Raw genomic sequence first — 18,508 nt, 5'->3', positions numbered from 1 at the left:
AAAAAGAATTAAGGTACGTACAGTTATTTATTTATTGTTCAAGCGTCTACTAGATATAATTAGACACACTTGTCGACTTTCGTGAGAAAGCAAAATTATAAAAAAAAAACAGATTAACCTACTACTGTCCACTTAAGATGGACATAAAAAAATATTTCATTTCCAAACCCACTGCCAGATATAGTCGGTCTAATTCACAAATAGAAGAAAAAAAATATCTAAATATAAAGACAACAAAACTGACAATATGTACCGATGAATGTTTTAGTCAAAGGATATATTAATATGAAATTCATTAAGAGCAATTTGAAAACATTCATTCCATACGGAAAGAGGCCCATTTGATAAGCCCGTCCTCACCGCGTTAGTACTAAAATGATTCCAATCCACTTGTAGTAAGATAGATAATTGTTTATTCAAAGATCCTAATGTTCTGGTAGAGCAGGTACAAAAGTTTTATTATACAGAAGTATACTACTTAGGCTATTACAACAATGTTCTTTAATATCCCCACATAAATTAAAAGAGACAGAAAAAAATTAAATAAAACAAAACTCATATTCAGAAAGAAATTTACCCCTTTTTTTTCAAATGAAAGCAAGTCCAAAAAATCTAAATAAATTACGATGTTTAAGTACAAAGCATTTTTTATGCAGGCAATGTAACTAAGTCGCTATTATATAGTGTTTACGGAACAGGAACAATCCGAATAAATTTAAAAAACTGACAATAAACCATAGACAATTTTGCATGGCTAGAACACGATCGATGACAACACTAGAGGGAAGTTCTTAAAACAAAGCTTTAGGTTAACGAGGTCCAGTCTGCGGAGATACAATTATGTACAATAAGTGCCTTCAAATAAACACAACTGGCAACATTTAACATCAATTTCGACCATAGAATACTTATATTAAAAGGTGCTGTACTTCAGGAGACTTCGTAACGATTATTATTTATCAAGTTGATTCTGCAGTATAGGAAAATTTTGTTTTGCCTCCCAGCTATTCCCACTATCTACTTGAAACAGACCACAATACATTTTTTTTATATATATATATCTAATTTGAATGTCTACACATCCAGCGACGCGTTTAGTCGATAGAACATAGAACGGTGAACTAATCTAAAAATTAAATGTAACGCCGCCAAAATAGAATATTGCATTGCTATACAATTCAAATATTTAAAACTATTATATTTGGCTAGATATATCGTCGGGGAAAATAAAAAAATTTGTGCACAGATCCGAAGGATACCACTGTGGATGAATATTAACAACATTAGCATCATTTAAAAAAAAAAAACAATTTTTTGTCTATGACCCACAGCAGATAAGGCTAGAGTATTTATTAAACATTAAAATTCATGAATGCTATCACCGGGCTGTACCATTGCCGTTTCAGCGTACCATAGAGTCACTCGTCCGTCTACAGACAAGCATTTATGGTGTACGAGCGGGTTTTATACAAAGCAGTTTTAAAAACGAACGGCAACGGTCACAGACTAAGCGACACCACAGAGCCATCGCCGCGCCCCACGCTCTTTGAGACGCGTTAATTTTATTTACAAAAACAAGTTGTCATTACATCGAGCGGCGCGTGTCCGGCTCTGGGACAACACTAACCATTTTTTATTTAGACCTCTCTTATTTGTACAGTCACGGTGAATATAGGTTCAGCGTTCATTTAAAATATGTCCAATTACAAGTCGTCCCCACACTCAGGCCGAGGCTCAAACCCGTAAACCCGAACTCGGAGACATCGACATTTTGTGCTACTACCGTCATCTTCAATAGAATTAACTACGTCTTGGTCCATAACAGATAAAGAATATAATGTTCAAAAATTTTTTTTTCTCCATTTTAAAAAACATTAAAACGATACATCGACTAATATTTGAAATTTCATTGTATAGTTATAGGATATCAAGAATAGAGATATGTTAGGCGCGATGGGGTTGAGGGTGGTAGGGGTTGCGGGGAGACAGGTTTAAGCCCCTCGTGTGTGTCTAGTTGGCCCCGAACGTGTCCAACTCGGCCTGACAGTCGAAGGTCTGCGAACTGTCGATGTGTTCCGGGTAGAACTCCCTGTATATCTTGTCCAGGAGCGATTGCCTGAAATCGTACATTCGTTTAATTTACTTGTGGGTGTGTTTGCGTGACTACAAACGGTAGAGTTAAATGTCAATGAAGCACGTGTAATATTGTGTTATTATAAACGAGACAGTTATTAGTTATTATATATGGATGTTTGTTACTTTTTACGTCGCATACAAATCAATGGGTTCTAATAAAACGTCGACGTTATCAAAGTCACGTGACATGCCATAGGGCGTAGACTACAGCTGACGCTGCTGTATTATGAGTAAGGAAAAAACTAAACAGAAGTGATGTGATGAGATCTAAGACATTCTCGAGTAGTCATTTGAATGAAACTAATACTTTCGGATCACTACGCGTTGTTTATTATTAAAAAAAATACTACGTACTCCCGCGATGCATTGGTAACCCTGATCACGGTTACTGCAAGTTAAAAATTTGTATGTAGTTCTTTTTCTTTTTAAATAATAAGTTAAGGCGTAGTAATCCGGAAGTATTAGCTTCATATAAAAGTTATGAACATAGCACAATTATATATACATATACGTGCGTGTACTAACTTGGCAGCGAGGCCTCCACCGGGCGGCAGTCCCGGTATGTTCTCCTGCACCAGCTGCTTCAACACGTACGAAAAGCTGGAGCACGTGTCCTCTTCGGAACCGGCGCTCTTCTCTATCAGAGCTGTAACAACCGACATATAAATTCAGTCAAACATTTAAACTGGACCACAGAAATATTCACCCATCCAAACTGACAAATTATATGAAGAATCCTACATAATACAGACTTAACATTAAAGAGACTATTATTATAGTTACTTTGCATAAATATAATATGTACATATTATTGTACCAAATACCGAGACGATGATTGTTAACGTATCCAATTACATATATAAATTTAAAAAAAACTATCGAAAAATTAATAACATTGAAAAATTTTTAAGCCTTGCAAAATCTAACCTCCAGCTAATTCTAAAGCAGTCGTCTATTATTAAAATATAATATGTATGACGTACAATAAATATCAAGTAAAATAATTAACACACAACAAACAAATGCATGTTGAAGGTGGCAAAAATAAAGTATCGAAGGGTGAATGCATCAAACAGGGGTTATTCCCCGATTCCAGGGAACTACGGGTGATTACATATAACGGGAATGGAAATTCACATGACGTAAGGATCGATTAAACTTAAACCATCCAAACCTTCCCGCCACGGCAGATAGTGATATATATTCAGTAAGTATTATGAGCTCACTAACGAACTCACTAGGAATAGGTTTGTCGTGAATTGTACGCGGTAGAAATGGGAAAGAGAGGTATAACAGCTAAATCTCTCTACAACCTACTCAACGACTTGGGCCTGGCCAGAAATAACATCAATTTCTTCTTGGAACGTATTTCGAAGGCAGCCCTAGTAGGTTCCTTTCAAATTTGGTTGGGTAGAGGAAGCTTAGACGGTGGAGGTGAGCGTTGAAATCCCGTTAGATAGGGCCCTTAAACCTACACCTGGGTCGCAAGTCCCAGACACTGTTAAAGCTCCTCTCCCTGCAACGCGATGGACCCGGCACTCGCACGGTGAATCCATAGATTGCTGAGAACTTTCGTCTCTAAATATTCTATATTAATTATAATACAGATATGTATGTTATCCTCACGTAAACGTAGATTACGTGCTATAATAGTGTGGACAGAACCGTTACTACACTTTCGGGGTTTCAATTACCCGCGTTAAAATTTATAAGTGATAAACTAATAACGCTCTGTATATAGTTTTGTCTACGCAAAACTATAAGGATACAAACACGAAAAATATACACGCACAAGTCGAAAGTTATATAGAACAATCCCTTCATACATCTACACAAAAATAAAAAATACTAACATGTAACAACGTGAAATAATTATACATTATTCTTATTAATATTAGAAAATACATTTTTTATACTAATACATTTTATATCAAACTTCGTTGACACTGCAAGCGATTATATATAACAACTACGTATAAAGATCTTTAAGTTTCGCTTTCTTCCTCATTATATCCAACCGACGAAAGCAAAAGAAGTCTTTATATTCGTCGTTTAAAACTGGCGCGAGTCACGGAATGCTTACATTTTTATAATACATGCCATATTTCTTTACACATAAGATTCATTTTCGGTATGTCCCGAGTTCTTTTCACCTTGACTACGGCCCTTGGTTACGTTATAGTTACAATTTAGATATAAAACTTAGAAAAAATAAACATTTATATCTTATAACTGATGGTTCATATTAAAAAAAAACAGGGTATCATATTTTTTAGGTGAAGATTAAAAAACACAAAAAAAAAATTAAAAATAGAAAAACCTAAAATTTTCCCACTCATCCCATATACGTATCAAGTATTAATAGATTTGGTGTAAACATAAAAAAATCTCTGTCATTGGGATGCCAACAAGAAAATATGCGTAGGAAACCTTAAAATCCATAATTATAGAGCCCTGAACCGCTTTAATAGTATAATATAAATCTACATAGGATCAATTTTCAATAGGATCGTCATACGTCACTCGTCACTCGTCACGCGTCAAGGCGTCACGCGTACGGCTTCATTTGACACTAAAAACTTTCCGCCATCAGTCACTGTATTACAGACTATGGCAGTGCGTGAGCGTTCATTGCTTTAATCCTTTCATTATTAAAATATTAAAAAAAAAACATATAACAACACTATTAACACAAGGGCTAGGACTAAAGCAATGAAACTATATATAGATTCAAACACGCTTTAATAAATAACAATGTAAATATATATATATTATTTATGTTAACAGATATTAAATAAAAAAAATACTATTATTATAGAGATGACAGAATATCACATATTGTTAACACAATGTCTCTAAGGAGGTCATGATATAATCATCACAATATAGAGAATATTATGAAAATGACATAAAGGTCGTCAGTATATGACGATTTAAATATTAATTCTCTAATACAGATAATACTAAATTCTATTACCGTGATATGTTACAAGGAATATATAAATTAATTAAAGATCTTTACCTAATATATATGTATAATGAAAATATATTTCTAATACAATAGTGCAGCTTATGTATATGTATTTTATTTTTTTTACATATTTTGTACTGTATCAGTATGTGTTGTACTAAAGTGAATACTAAACACTTGTCTTATATTTATCTATCGTGAATGATATTTATCACATGTAAATAATTTAATATAAAATGTAAATATAATGTGTTTGTATCGTGAAATCTGAAAACATTTGTACTTTCAATGATATTTCAGATGTAATGAAATGAGAGAGAGAATTTATTCTAAAGTCAAATATCTATATAACTAATTTATAAACTATTAAAAAGACAAATGTATATCTGCTTACAGCACTAGGTATATTTTCCTCTATACTAGGAGATAAAAATGTGACCAGTTCATTAATTCATCAATATAATCTTAAAAATAAATTATTTATTTTTATTTTTTTTTAAATACATAAATTTTATTGTAAAGGGAATTGTATTATACAGGCACTGCTAGTAAATTCTATGATTGGAAGAAATATTGCTAGTTAAAACGCACAACTAATATTTGTTATTAGTCGGAATATTAAAGATTCAAAAATTATATTGTGATAGAAAATCTATATTATTAATAAATTTGAAATATTTAATAGAACATACCTAATATTATGTGTTAAATGAAAGAAATGTTTAAAGGAAATTATATTAGAACAGATGTTATTAGTATAACAGACCTCTCAATACAATGCTACGCCCACACACTTTCAAGTTGCCCGCTCTCCCTACACTATTACAGCCCACAACCAATCAACATTTATTCAGAATGTTATAAAGCATTTGAAAAATAAAAAAAAAACAATCTTAATGGCCATTACCGCAGTAGCATGTGGATGACTATAAAGACAGTTGCTTTGATGTGAAATAAACGAATTAATTTATTTAAGTTCTAAACTTTAACGGATTTTATTCACATAAAGAACTATGCAGCGAGAATATTATAATATACTGTGTTCCTTGTGTAATAATAACAAAGAGTTTAATACTATTATTATATGCATCATACGATCAAACTTAGATGTATAGAATCTTACCTGCTATGTATACCGAGCGTGGCACGCGAGGACATAATTCGATCAATCAAATATTAAACACGAAGTCACGGTAGCTTTGTATGGATACGTAATCGACGGATTATTCACCATTTTGATTTTCAAAAGCCGTATATACAAATTTCTTAACGGGATTCGTTGTTGTGACAATTTGAAGACGTTTTTAAATTTATAATTAAGAACAACCAATCTTTGAGATTTGTTGTCATATTTATTGCATCATATCCGTTGATAAATTATGTTGAATATTTTTATATGAAAAACTTACGGTTCACATGTATTTTGGCACACGTAATTGGGGAATGTAATAATGTTTAAAGCCTATAAAATGTGGTAAATACATACATTTCTATAAAATAACATTTGTCTATGGCAAGATTGTACTTTATTAATACTGAATGTCAAATCGATTTTTTTTTTTTAAACGAAGCTTTAACTAAGTTTTATCGAATAAAACGAATTAAAACCGAATGCATAATATCGAAATTATCGATATCAAAATCAGAATCAAGTAATTAATTAAATTATTCAACTGGTTTGAGCAAACGTATTATAGATTAAAGATTTAGAATGCCCAAATTATTTTTAATATAGTACAGTATGTAATCAGATGTTAATTCTAAATATCCTTGAAAGATTGTGTATTCAAGTGAATTGATGAATTCAAGTCATTTGTCTATGTTTGGGACGTAAGAAAATATTTTACGTATTACATAAGACAATAAAATTTTAATAATTTTTACCGCGATTCAATGCTCTTTGTGACGTCATATTTGTAAATGTATATTTTACCTCACAACAAAAAAGCAGTATAAGATGCATATCAAATATTTTAAGTAGTCTGCTTTATACTGACAGATTATAAGAAAATTAAAGTTTTAACGACCTCAAGTTATAGCGATTGTTGAAACTGATTGCAACTTATAACAAACAACGTGTAGTTTATATAATTTATGAATATACCAAGTTTAAAATTAGAATAATTTAATTATTTTTTTTCTCAATATGAACATATGCAGTAGTGTCAAGTGTTTGAGAAAAATGTATTTTTATTGTCATGATCAATTATATATAATGTTAAAATGTATAATTTCTACTATCTATATACAAATACGTATAATATTTCTTAAATGGTTAACATTTTGGCAAATATGGCTTAAATATCATTAAAATTTTTGTCAATAAATAAGAGCTCTTTTAACAAGTACACTTAATATGGCATTTTTCTATTAAAATATAACTATGTATATATGTATATAATAGATCAACTGAATTGGGATTAAAAATAACGTTTGACAGTGTTGGTTAATTCAAATGGCCCCAATGTAAGATCCCTTGTATGTTTAGTTCTATATCCCACAACAAACATTCCTTCACTCGAGTCATCCCCTGACTTCGCTCTGGTCTAAGTTATGTTCTGTTAGCGTGTCTGTCTGTCTGTCTGTCTGCGTGTCGGAGCCGTGTGGCCGAGGCGAGTGCGCGCACGCATGCAGTAAAGAGTAATAGCAACCTGTGAGCCGCTGTCGCAGCGTGTCGTCTAGCTCTCGGTCCGCACGTTGCGCCTCTGGACTCGGCTTGGGAGCAGCCGGGAACACCACCAGCACAATGCTCATGTTGTCCTTACTACCCTGGAAATGTTATAGAATGTCAATTGTTATTGTTAGTAATGGAACCTATAAAAATAAGCCCATACAATTATATAATATCGCAACACTGGGAATTTATAAAATTAATTTCTTTATAGAAATTAAGGAGTAAAATTGTGAAAGTGATTTAATTCTCGTCTCATGTGTATATGTTTGTTAGACAATCGAAAAAATAAACAACATCTCCTCTCAATTACAATGCTTCATATAAAATTGTTTTTACCATCTCTTGTAGTATATAATTTCTGTATAAAATAAGCATTGAATATTCCTGTAATAAATAGCAATAAAGATTCAAAGAAAGAAAGAAGTTTATAATAGACCGTGATGGGTAACTCATAACATAAGCTGTATCGAGTCTTGTGACGAGTGTTGTGACACTATCAAAGACATCCCGACATACTGAATACATTGTGAAATGTCTATGTAGAAACAATGTAGTATTCTCATTTTATATCAATGATTTATCCCCTCACATATAAGAGAAACGATATTCTTACATTGTCATGAGTCATGTCTTTCTAAACCATTTATTAGTATGGACTGGTTTTAACTTCAATATAAATGTGTTTGGTTCATAATGAAATATTATTTTCTGTATGAGGAATTAATATCAGTAATTTGTATGAACATTTTCCTCAAGCAATACTTATATTATTTTAATATATTAACGGAACTATTTTGTCAGTGTCGCCATGAAGTAGATTTAATTATGAAATTATCAATACATTGTGTGAAGATTTACCAACTCTAATATTATGTTCAAAATATTGGTTAATCTATAACTGACTTACTGTGTTTAAAGAAGGTAATATATCCTCTGTAGCTTGGCCACACGTTAGGTAGCCTTTCTTTACTTTACCTATGTAACTACCATTATTTTCCATTATAATGTTATACCTAGCGTTAGAGAGACAGAAATAAATAATTTCCTTAAAAATAATCCATTATTTTGGTCGTTAAAATCTTTAAATGTGCAGAAAAGGCTGGTTGACTAATTAATTTCTATTTAATTGGACAGAATATCATATAGTCAGTGAGAACAAAAAGAGCAGTTAGTGCTGGCTGATGTATAACAAGTTACATATAAGGAAATACAACCTCATCACATTGTTATAACATGACCCTGTGATATTTTAATTGTAACATGCCACTTTAATTTTGGTAGTTTTATTATACATATAACACTTGTGGTTAGGGTAATTCACTATTTTGTAGTAACTTACTGAAAGTGCTAAATAACATTCAGTATTTCAAATAAATTCAGTTATTAAAAATGAGATTGATGTTATAATAATGTTATAACTCAATGGGATCATATTGAGAAGACAATCATACCTTATAAAGACAAGTGTCAATGACTTGATTAGTGATAGCAACAAGGTCATCCGTCAGTAGCAGTAGTGAGTGGATGTAGGCACACAATGCCTCGTTGCTCATCACATCCCATACTCCGTCACAGGCTAGCACGAGGAACTCGTCTTCCACATCCAGACGCTCGTGTACGGACACCTCTGGCTCCGGAGAAACCAGCTGCTCGCAGGGCCCGAGGTCCAGAACCTTTTTGTACTCGTAATCTCCTAGAGCTCGCGACACCGCCAGACTGCCGTTGACACGATGTATCATGACCGAACCTCCAGCCTGGACGATACGAGACTTCTCAGATGGCAGCTCCGGCTTATGATCCCGAGTTGCAAAAATCGGAGCACCGTTCCGTGCCAAAACCGCGCGCGAATCGCCACAATTTGCTATGTATATCTGCTTTGGTGAGACAAAAGCGCATACCGCTGTCGAACCTGACTTCTCCGCGCCGTTAGAAAGTTCCGGCAATTCTCGCATTTTCATGTCGAGATCTAGGAAACCAGTACGAATCGCCTCCACTATATCGTCTCTCCGAAATTCTTCGGTCTGCAAGATACATTCCAGCAAATTTTCGGCACAGTGTGCTGACACCTTGGCCCCCGCGTGGCCATCAAATACGCCGAAATATGACCAGTCCGATAATGTACCGTTTAAAGTAAGCTGCGCATGATGAGCATCTTCCATCTCCATGCGCCAGCCCTGCATCGACGCCACGCCATAGCGTAGTCCGTTACCTTCGCCACTCTCGTTGTACTTCTTAGTTTCGGGCTTGTTTAAAAAGGCCCCCATGCTGAGTCCCTCTGTACTATTTTTTTATTCGCACATAATTTCCACACCATCAGGCACTCGAGTCAAAGTCGCGGCCGATAAAATTAAAGACCAGGAAGAGCATCACTGGACTTAAGATATGATCTCGTCCCACAGGTGAACTACAAATCTGTTACACTCAACTGAACAATTAACTAAAACGTTCTGATGATCCCAATAGATGATTATGCAGCTTATTTTGCTTCTACGTAATTGGTTTTAGGCTATGATGTTGCGTCGAACTCGGTGACAAATCGTGCTCCCTACGAAATCGTAAAACGAAAAAGCAACTCAAAAGAATGAATGGCGGACATAAATAGTATTTGTCTATGACTAATTCATAGTGACTATATTTGTAAAAGCTAGGCTAGTAAAACTACAAGTTCTTTTTTTTCGATATTTTAGTTTAGAAGTTTTAACAGTCTAAATAAAAAATTAACATCAATCTTCTGTTTATATTTCTAAGTTATTTTAGTGTCGTAATTCAGCGATGGTGTTTTTTTTTTTACGAATTCGAACAAAAATTCATATTCGGAGTAAAACTTGCAGTAATATTTATCTTGCAATATTTTTGAAGATCATTGCAGCATTATATTATTATTATATATTTATTTGGGAAATATTTTTCAGGACCTTAACAAGAAATTTCTATAAATTATAATCTAATCCTATCTCATAATTTATAATCTTAAAATATATATCTAAAAAAAATTAACCAAGTTTTAAGAATATTCGTTAAAATTATATATTAACTTTCAATATTTATTTAACTTTGTTACCAACGATAATATATTATAACCCATCCATAGATAGAAGTATAAGCAAACTATGTTTAATTTTTATTATATAAATGTGACTTTGACGTTACTGCAATTAAAAGACAGAACACCAGAGGTACTAGATGTCGATAGAGGTTAGGCAATAATATGAATGTGAATTGTGATATATTTATATGAAAACGTTGTTAATACTAAGTATATAACATAACTTTATATATAAAAACGAAACGAATATACGTTAATTTTGTTACATTAATACATTACAGTCAATTTTTAGTTACCATGTACAGAAGTGTTTTGTTTAGCAGGTATGTTATTACATAAATTGATTTAGGTTTTGTCGATTTAGTATGCACTTTCAATTTTTATAAAGTAAAGAAAAAATATATATATGTATATATTTATATATATGTTATCAAAATGTAATGTTATGAATACTGAAATGAAGTGAATAAATAATTGTGAGAAATTGTAGTATATTTATATTATTACCATTGCGTATTTTCAGGTTGTTTGTAAGACAGTATAAAAATGACTTAACACAAATATTAGAATCAAGGAAATGCTTTTCAAATGACTTTTATAATAAGAAAAGCTTTATGAGACAAATATCTACATCACACATAACATTGAAGAAAAGAAAATCTATTGAGGAGAGGGTATGTCAGTTTATAATATTATAAGCTTGTAGTCAGTGTAGTAAAACATTGTAGTCTAAGTTGTAACAGTAGTCTATTATTAAGGTGCAATTCTAACAGCAATTTATTTTAAAATTGTAGCATATAGAAAACCAAGGCAGAAGAGTTATCAGGTATTCCCCTAAGGCTGGTTCGGAGGTGGTCGGGATATGGAAGAATATGACTGTCAAGGAGATATCTGATGTACTTCAGAAGGATGTCGGTAAGAAAAATAGAGATAATAGGGAGAGGAGCTGGGAGAGTAGTGGTGAGCGTTTAACATCTGGGTCGCAAGTCACAGGCACTGTTGACGCTCCACTCCCTGCAACCGCATGGACCTATCAACCGCACTGTAAATCCATGGAATGCTGAAAAGTTTTGTCTCATCACAATGAATTATTTAGTTTATTAGGCATTAGGCAGCGCCATCTATTGTCTAGATGACAGGACTTCATAGAATGTTTCCATTGGAACTACATAGACAATGGAAAAGTGTACCTGATATGTTATTTCATCATATATTATAGTAGTTTTATTGAAAACTATTAATAGATTTAGAATGAAAAACAAATACACATTGTTGCATCCTTAGTTGCATATTCACACATTGGCATCTACAATGTTAGTAAGGATGTGAATGTGAATAGAACTCTTATTTTTTGGTTTCCAGAGCATATTTACAATGCATTGCAGTTTGCGGACAAGAACTCCGAAGTTGTTTATAAAGAGGACACCGTTATACACAATCCACAAATAGTCAGGGATGTGGTAAAGATATCGGGATATAGATTTAAAATAGTTCCTCGACCTGATGAAGAGAAAGATGAAGAAATTGTAAGTTCCATTATTTAAATATTCATTAATTTGGTTGGGTATAGAGAGGAGCTTGGACGGTGGAGGTGAGCATGGAAATCCCGTTAGATAGGGGCCCCTTATACCTACACCTGGGTCGCAAGCCCCAGGCACTGTTGAAGCTCCTCTCCCTGCAACGCGATGGACCCGGCACCCGCACGGTGAATCCATGGAATGCTAAGAGGTTTCGTCTCATGACAATGAATTATTTAGTTTTTTTATTATTGCATCAGGACAGAGATGCCTATCCCGCTCCACCGGCCCCAGCCGAGGCTCTCCGACCTCGTCCCCCCGTAGTGTGTGTCATGGGTCATGTAGACCACGGCAAGACCACACTGCTCGACTCCCTCAGAGACACCTCAGTGGTCGATTCTGAGTTCGGAGGCATCACTCAACACATTGGTGCATTTGAAGGTGATAACGGGTTGTATATCTGTTAATACATCAATCACAGAAATGATTATTTTGATAGCTTAATTTTCGTGAGAATTGAGGTAAATAATGTTTCTCGGAATATAATTTAATCAACACATATATTTTTATTTGCTTCACCGGTATTATCTAAGATATGTTACCCAAAGCGCGTGAGAGTATGTGGGGTTTTGTTTCTGAATCCGTTGCTGTATTATTACGTTCCATTATAACAAAGTTTTTCATATCCTGCTATTGTCTAAGTCGTCGATATCCATGTTCCAGTGAAGCTGTCTTCTGGTGATAGGGTGACGTTCTTGGATACGCCGGGACATGCGGCGTTCACGGCGATGAGGTCCCGGGGCGCGCGGGGAGCGGACATAGTGGTGCTGGTGGTGGCCGGGGACGATGGGGTCATGGAGCAGACGGTGGAGAGCGTTCGAATGGCCAGGGACGCGGACGGTGAGATTCATGATGAAGAGAAAAGTATTCCTTTGTAGGGACCAGAGTTAATGTAGCGTTATCTCGTTACAGTCCCGATCTTGGTGGCTATCAATAAGATGGACAAGCCGGGTGTTGACATTGTAGGTATGCCTCTATTTAACACTCGTTCCGTTTTTATCTCCATACATTTCTCTGTTGCCTCGTGGGTGTGATCGTGTATGAGGGTAGTCGTAAACTGTCTATATTCCAGGAGAGGACTCTTCACTCGCTCGCTCAGCACGGTATAGTGTGTGAGGCGCTGGGCGGAGACGTGCAGGCTATACCGATATCGGCGCTGAAGAAACAGAACCTGGATACGTTGGTGGAAGCGCTCATCCTGCAGGCACAGCTCATGGAGCTGAAGGCGGACCCCGGGGGGCCAGTGGAGGGGGTCGTCATCGAGGCTCTCGTGGACCCACGGACTGGGTGAGATATTTAATAGATTTGATGCTAGTGAAACACCCGAGTACCTTCATACATTTATAATGCTGAGGTTAGTTAGAAGAATTTAACATAAACGAGGACAGTTCCGTTTCAGGTGGTTAAAGGTTGTATTTTAGTTTATCTTACTGTTTAATTCTATTCAACTTGCTCTGAGATAGTTTAAAATTACATTTATATGACAACGGTACACGGGTCAGGTACAAGTAACTGCCACTAACACCGGGGACGAAGGGTTTTTGTCGCTTATGAAGTATGTACATGTAGAGATATCCCTTGTTACAGTAAACAGGCGACGGTGTTGGTGCAGCGAGGGTGTCTGCGGAGGGGAGCCGTGCTGGTGGCGGGCCAGGGGTGGGGGAAGGTGAGGGGTGCTCGTATGAATAAATTTAAACAAATGTAATGATACTGGAACTGAGCCAAGGTCGATACACTGAGAGGAGTTTCCAATTAGAAGTGCCATGTGTCCATCATCGCCCAGAGACTCGCGTCCTATAGCTTGACCTGCACCTCCCACCACTGTACTCTTATCCATAATATGTTATTAATAACATAACATTAATACCGAGCTTTTCTGGCTTTTCTTCATAAAACCGTAAACGAGAAGTGCGTAGTGTGAGCATACACACTCTTGCTAAGGAATCCCAGTCAGCTCTATGTAGTCAGTGTTTGAAATAAATAAAACTACAGTGATCACGTATTAATGTGTTCGTGTTAAAGGTACGCCTCCTACAAACGTCCGAAGGCCTGCCCACTGATGTCGCTGCGCCCTCGACCCCTGTCCGCGTGCTCGGCTGGAGGGAGATGCCCTCCGCAGGGGATTACGTCATTGAGGTCGATTCAGAGGTACCTGTCATTACATTAATATGTTCCTATTGAAACTAAGTTTGTAATAAAGTGTCAGACACTTTCATCTCGTGATCAAAGATGCTGCAAAGGCATCGAAACGTCGGGATTATGCAGATAGAAATATAAAACGCGCAGTGTCGGTAAAACTTAGCTTCACTTCAATGTGTAAGCGAGAATCTTAAATATCATGACGTCACCACTCACCATGACTCATATAACCAGGTCTGTCGTGTTAGAGGTTTCATATTTCAAGGTTTTTGTTTTTTTTGTTATTTTTTCTTTTTGCTTTCTTTCAGATTCGTTTTAAAACTTATCCATATTAATAGACATATTTCTTTATCGAAGACGTCAAAAAATATCCAAAATTACCTATTCGGCGAAAATGTTTACATTATCGTCCTCATACTTGCTGGTCGCGATCCAAGCTATTGATAGACTGAGATTCAGAGTTAGTCAAATATATGCAAGATCCCTCTCCTAGTATTAATGACCAATGAGTATAAATATATAAACGTGTTGTTGTTCTGTAAACAAAGTATTTGTTGTTTACAACTTGAAAATATTTACCGGATCTAAATTACACAGAATGAAATTAATACAAATACTGCAAACAAACAAACGACTTCAATGTTTATTCTTCCACTAAACCTTATTTTTAACAATTTAAACAAGTATTTCTTTTAACGTGAATTTATTCCACCACTCTGTATCGCCATCTTTGTCGAGATGGTTCCACAAATCACAATCAAGCCTCGTAACATTTTGTTCGTAGACAGTGACAGCGCAAAACGCGGGAAAATTCAAACTAAAGAAATATAAATTTCTTTACATATATCTTATAATATTAATCGCAATGATAAAATCCAAAAGATTCTCTTTGCTATCTTAATTTAGTGCCTCTACGATATCTTTGATTAATAGAAAAGAGCCAACGAGGTTATGAGGTGGCGCAGCAACCAGCGCATGAAGGAAAAGCAAGCCGTCGACAGCGAAGCGATATCCGTGAAGGAGATCAGTCACCGCGAGGAGTACCAGAGACAGCTAGCGGCGAAGCGAGCTCTGGGACGGATGAAGACGAGGCAGCAGGGACCGCGCCAGAAGATGATCCAGGAGGACGGACATCCCGCCTTACACGTGCTCGTCAAAGGTATCAGCAGATCCTTCATTGACGAACATACACCTCCGACAGGCTACCGTCTGATACATAGATTCCCTGACACCAACCAGGAGACGATATTCTCTGCGTGTGTGACAGGCTTAACAAATAAGCATTTTTCCTATTAAATATTTGTGGATGGTTTTGATTTCTCTGAGTATTAATTTATGTAACGAATATATTTCTAATCAATTGCGAACTTTTTCCAATTTTAATTTTTATTGTTATAAAGTATTCAATTGAAGATTTTGAAACTGGGATTGTGTAATCGACAAAATCAAAAAAAAGTAATGGTATTGATAACACGGAATTATTTACATTTTATTTACCATATCTACACATTTTAAAGCGCGTTGTGATGATAGAGATCACGGTTCCTTGGGAAACCAACACGCCCAAAAACCATGCCATCAAGGTTAACAAGTATTACGAGCTCACTAAGAATAGGTTTGTCGTGAATTGTACGCGGTAGAAATGGGAGCTAAAGGTATAACAGCTAAATCTCTCTACAACCTACTCAACGACTTGGGCCTGGCCAGAACTAGCATCAATTTCTTCTTGGAACGTATTTCGAAGGCAGCCCTAGTAGCTTCCTTTCAAATTTGGTTGGGTAGAGAAAGGAGCTTACACGGTGGAGGTGAGCGTTTAACGCGCGTTAGATAGGGCCCCTTAAACCTACAACTTAAATAGAGAACCGATTAAATTATATCACACATATAATAGGTCTATTGTATTTTATGTGTGTTTTTGTGCAGGTGACGTGGACGGCTCTGTGGAGGCTCTGCTTGACATTCTGGAGACTTACGACGAGAGTCGCGTGAAGATGGAACTGGTGCACTTCGGAATCGGACAAGTGACGCCCGGGGATATTGAGGTATATTATAATGTGCTACACAAAATTAAATATCGGAAATATTTATGTACCAACATCTACGTCTGAAATACAATAAATTATTTTATAGTCTTTTTCTATTCAATTGTTGTCAAGTTTTTGTCCTGGTCGCCTTAGCCAGTGTTCCAAAGAAATAAATATGTTCACTAACCAATAGCGACATCTATCGTCCGAGTGGTACATACTGCGTGCAACTCCCGCGGGAACTACGCGAATTGACGGGGCTTTAATCTCTGTTATCCTTACATCTAACTTACATAATCGCAGAACTTATATCCGTACAAATCTCCCTTTCAATAATACCAGTAAGACTTAATGAAATGTTTAATGTGCTCTTTAACCCCAATTTCGTCTGAATATTTCTCACATGTTTTTCCAGATAGCCGAGGCGTTCGGCGCTGTGATATACGCGTTCAACGTGGAGGTGCCGCCGTCTGTGGCCGTGGAAGCCAAAAATAATAACATACAAATAAAGAGACACAACGTTATATACAAACTGGTCGACGACATCAAGGACGAGATCAGCGCCCGGATACCCACCACGCTCACCGAGGAAGTCGTGGGTTAGATATTTTATTTATATTTAATGACATCAGGGGTTCCCAAGCTTCTGTTGTCTGCTGCCCACTTTGAGAATTATTATTTTTTCACGTACTGAAAAACCACTATAGCATATCCTAGCTAAATGAAATTACAAATCAGCCCCAGGCGTCTACACAATACCCCCTTTTTTTCTGGGTCTCTTTGCCATTCCCCTTTAGGCTTGCTGATCCAACAAGGGGGCGTTATAACCCACTTTGGGCATGACTGTATTAAATAATCACTTTAACTCATATTATGGCTTAACAGTTCAGTCCCTATTCAGTTAGTTTATATCAACTATGAAAGTTATTAGGGTCGGTACGGTCTTAGAATAAAGCTTTTGCTTTATACTCCTTAATACCTAACTCCTTAGTGCCGGAGTGACCTCAACAATAACCAAAAATAAATTATCATAAATACAAGAATTATTCAGAAGTTATACTGTCTACTAATAGAATAGTATTTCTAAAATACTCCGAATTTACTTATAAAAAAAAAAGTATTTTAATTATATATGTTGATAAAGTATTGATGAAATAAATTACAGACTATAAATAGTACTGACATTGTATATACAGGTGTTACATGTTGCAGGTGAAGCGAACGTTTTGCAGCAGTTCCTGGTTGGTGAAGGTCGGCGGCGGGTGCCGGTCGCCGGCTGCCGCTGTGTGAGAGGCGTGCTACAGCGAGCGGCGCTGTATAGACTTATAAGGGGACAGGAAATTGTTTATGAGGGTAGGTAAAGCTCACACTATAATGTCATAACAACCTCATCATACATATACTTTTAAGATCCTTTTTCACTTGTCCCGTGTCTATTCAAGTTTGCTTGACACAATACATTTGAATTGTTTTCAATTCCTCATTCTTTAATCTTCAAGTTTATGAATGAGTATTAAAGCTGTGGTGTGTCCGCTATAACACCTGTTAAGTTAGTTGAGAATTTTTCAAAGTTATGATCTACAATTTTCACTAAAGAAATTCATTCTATTGAAGATTTTTTATAAACATTCAATACAAATATGTAATTAACTTTTAATGTTTTGCTTCTGTAATGTTTAAAACAATATCCTAACTGTAGTGGTATACCATTTCAGGTAAACTGGCTTCAATGAAACACCTCAAGGACGAAGTGACTACTATAAAGAGAGATATGGAGTGCGGGCTGAGGTTGGAGGACCCGTCCGTCACCATCCAGCCCGGAGACACCATCCAGTGTTATAAGATGGTGGAAGAGACACACACCACCAGCTGGGACCCCGGCTTCTAGAAATATAATATACAACTACTACATGGAATTTTATTCACAACATTCAACAGTCG

At 35.8% G+C, this 18,508-nt stretch overlaps 2 protein-coding genes across 2 annotated transcripts; one reads left to right on the top strand and one right to left on the bottom strand.

Annotated features, from left to right (window-relative positions):
* Positions 1–8: 8 nt before the first annotated feature.
* Positions 9–10,404, bottom strand: LOC116772829 (protein phosphatase 1A). Its single transcript, XM_032665098.2, has 4 exons — positions 9,233–10,404; positions 7,759–7,876; positions 2,662–2,782; positions 9–2,116 (listed from the first exon to the last, which is right to left on the bottom strand). The coding sequence occupies exons 1-4, from the start codon at positions 10,043–10,045 to the stop codon at positions 2,011–2,013; spliced, it is 1,158 nt and encodes a 385-aa protein (XP_032520989.1). The 5' UTR covers positions 10,046–10,404; the 3' UTR covers positions 9–2,010.
* A 533-nt stretch (positions 10,405–10,937) lies between these two features.
* Positions 10,938–18,476, top strand: LOC116772867 (translation initiation factor IF-2, mitochondrial). The gene is made up of 15 exons (XM_032665164.2): positions 10,938–11,150; positions 11,351–11,501; positions 11,622–11,742; positions 12,190–12,353; positions 12,605–12,785; positions 13,068–13,244; positions 13,317–13,366; positions 13,477–13,691; positions 13,992–14,070; positions 14,427–14,552; positions 15,477–15,702; positions 16,467–16,585; positions 16,983–17,166; positions 17,780–17,920; positions 18,283–18,476. The coding sequence occupies exons 1-15, from the start codon at positions 11,125–11,127 to the stop codon at positions 18,453–18,455; spliced, it is 2,133 nt and encodes a 710-aa protein (XP_032521055.2). The 5' UTR covers positions 10,938–11,124; the 3' UTR covers positions 18,456–18,476.
* The last annotated feature ends 32 nt before the right edge of the window (positions 18,477–18,508 follow it).

Source organism: Danaus plexippus, assembly GCF_018135715.1.
Source record: "Danaus plexippus chromosome 18 unlocalized genomic scaffold, MEX_DaPlex mxdp_35, whole genome shotgun sequence".
Taxonomy (NCBI): Eukaryota; Metazoa; Arthropoda; class Insecta; order Lepidoptera; family Nymphalidae; genus Danaus; species Danaus plexippus.
This window is presented reverse-complemented; position numbering and strand designations above follow the sequence as displayed.